The sequence below is a fragment of the Rhagoletis pomonella genome, unplaced genomic scaffold (genome assembly GCF_013731165.1).
Source record: "Rhagoletis pomonella isolate Grant_MI unplaced genomic scaffold, Rhpom_1.0 Rhpom_scaffold_19067, whole genome shotgun sequence".
NCBI classification, from domain to species: Eukaryota; Metazoa; Arthropoda; class Insecta; order Diptera; family Tephritidae; genus Rhagoletis; species Rhagoletis pomonella.
The window spans coordinates 1-2,769 of NW_023477591.1; the positions used below are offsets into that span (position 1 = coordinate 1).

At 53.6% G+C, this 2,769-nt stretch overlaps 1 protein-coding gene across 1 annotated transcript; it reads right to left on the bottom strand.

Moving 5' to 3' along the window:
• Window positions 1-1,371: 1,371 nt before the first annotated feature.
• LOC118732343 lies at window positions 1,372-2,181 on the bottom strand (the record flags this gene model as incomplete). The annotated part of the gene is made up of 2 exons (XM_036461472.1): window positions 1,372-1,635; window positions 1,669-2,181. Coding segments are annotated over 2 exons (777 nt in total), but the record flags the coding sequence as incomplete, so codon positions are not given.
• Between the last annotated feature and the right edge of the window lie 588 nt (window positions 2,182-2,769).

Below are 2,769 nucleotides of genomic sequence, written 5' to 3' on the forward strand. Positions count from 1 at the left end.
TGTGACACCCCACAAGAAACTGCTTACAGAGCATCTTGTTGTGTTCCATTACGGGGAGCACTTGGGCCTCACTGTGTAGGTGATGCTCAGGCGTCATCAGAAGGCACCCAGTCGCTCTCCGGAGTGCGGCGTTCTGACAAGTCTGTAGCTTCGTCCACTGCGTCCAACTAGTCCCCGGCGTCCAAACTGGCGCAACATAAAATAGAACCGGCCGGCCAATTGCCTTGTATGTTGCCAACAACGTTTCTTTGTCTTTGCCCCAAGTGCTGCCGGCGAGCGACTTGAGGACCTTGTTGCGGCTCTGTACTTTGTTGACAACTGCGGTTGTGTGCGCGGAGAAAGAGAGCAGGCTATCAAAGGTAACCCCTAAATTTTCGGGTTGTTCACCGTCGGTATTGGTGTGCCGTCGACGTGAATGCCTAATTCAAGCCTGACCTCCTTCGTCCAGGTGGTGAAGAGGGTCGCCGTTGATTTCGTTGGGGAGAGGGTTAGGCTCCTTGCAGTGAAGAAGCGAGAAAGGCTGGAGAGATAGCCGTTTACTTTTGAGCAGAGGTCATCAATTCCCTTCCAAGACGCCAAAATCGAACAGTCATCAGCGTAGGAGATCAGGGAAACTCCTTCAGGTGGCTGGGGGAGTTTCGAGATATAGAAGTTAAAAAGTAAGGGGGAGAGAACACCACCTTGTGGAACCCCTTGTTTTATTCTTCTAGGTTTCGAGGTTTGATCTCTGAAGATTACTGATGATTGCCGACCACTCATATAATTCGCCGACCATCGCTTCAGTCCCTGTGGGAGAGAGGAGGCCTCAATGTCTTCTAGCAGCGTGGAATGGCAGACGGTGTCAAACGCCTTTGACAAGTCCAGCGCTACTAGGACAGTTCTCTCACAGGGGCGGTTTCGATTTAGGCCGCGGGTTATCTGGGTGTTTATGGCGTTAAGTGCTGTTGTTGTGCTGTGCACTTTACGGAAGCCATGCTGATGTTTCGCTGGGGTTAGGTGGCAGGTGAAGTATGGGAGCAGCAGGGCCTCAAGTGTCTTCGCGACCGGGGAAAGGAGCGTTATCGGGCGATAAGAGTCTCCTCTGTTGGCGGGCTTCCCCGGTTTCAGCAGTGGGACCACTCTCCCTGATTTCCACACATCAGGAATGATGAGAGTGGTCATAGACAAATTGAGGACCTCCGTGAGGTATGCTACCCCCACAGGCCCCAAATGTTTCAACATCAGCATACAGATTCCGTCGGGTCCAATGGCTTTGGAGGCTTTCGCCTTCCCGATGGCCCCCTTTACTTCACCGCTGGTGAAAACAAGTGGTGCATCGTTTTTGGGCAGTTTGTGCAGCCCCCTGGTCACTCGACGTTTGGCCTTGTCTACCGAAGGATGCAGTGTGAATTGCCGACTGAAATAGTTTGCGCATTTCTTCGGGTCCGATGAGGCGTGACCTTCGAATGAAATTTCCACTCTGTCATCACGCTTCGTCGGGTTGGACAAGGACCTCACGGTTGACCAGAGCTTACTCACACCAGAGGTGAAGTTACAGGCCTTCAAGTGCTCTTCCCACTTTGTCCGCTTGTGTTGATTTACCAGTTGCCGAGTCTCCAAATTAAGTTCCCTCAAGCGAGGGTCCCCGGGGTCGACCTGGCGTAGGTGGTCACGCTCATTTGCTAGTACAGCTGCTTCAGCCGGGAAATTTGGGCGGACTTCCGCGATGCGTCCGGACGGTATGAAGCGAGCTGCTGCGGCTGTGACTACCTTGCGGAACTGGCGTTCGCCAGCATGTACGTCTGTGGGTGTGGGGAGGGCGGCGAAGCTGCTCTCGGTAACTTCCGCGAAGCCGTTCCAATCAGCTTTGTTGAAGTTGGTGTAGGTTCGGTGATCCGCGGGAGCAAAGTCGGTGGGCTTATTGATCGAGATGATTATGGGCAGATGGTCTGATGCTAACGTTAGCATAGGTCGCCATGATATGCTATTTATCAGACCAGCGCTAGCAATTGTTACGTCTGGCGAGTTGCTGCAGCTGCCCACAATCCTGGTGGGGGCGTCGTCGTTCATGGTGCAGAATGTCGAATCGTCTATCTGCTCAGCCAAACTGTTTCCCCTCCGATCATTGGCCAGGCTTGAGTGCCAAAGATCGTGGTGCGCATTGAAGTCACCTACTACCAATCGGTTTTCGCCTCTGAGTAGCGCACCTATGTCAGGGAGATATCCAGCCGGGCAGCAGGTGACAGGGGGTATGTACACGTTAAATATTTCGAGCTCGACATCGCCTGACCGGACAGCTATGCCCTGACATTCTAGGGTAGTGTCCCTTGGGTCGATGTCTTCTTCGATTAGCCGATACTGCACTGTGTGGTGTAGAATGAACGCTAGTCCACCACCATTATCTCGCTCGCGATCTTTACGGAGCACATTGTAGGCGGCGCAACCCAACAGAGTTGAGTTGCTGTGCAACTTCGTTTCTTGGACCGCAGCTATCAATATGCCGTGCCGACCCATGAAGACTGCTATCTCCTCAATCTTGCTCTGGAGTCCGTTGCAGTTGAGTTGGAGTACGTTTATGTGCCTTGGGAGGCTGGTCGCGATACGGGGGGTCAGAGAAGTGTGGGGCCTACCTTGGGCCTGTTGCGCCTGACGCAGTTGCTGTTGCAGCCTGATGGTAGGTGGCTGCGATATGGGCGTTGTTGTCTGCGTCGGCGGTGCACTACAGCAAGGGGCGCTGTAGTTTGTAGTCCATTCGCGAGTGGTGCGTAGACCAGAACATAGCCGGAAGTG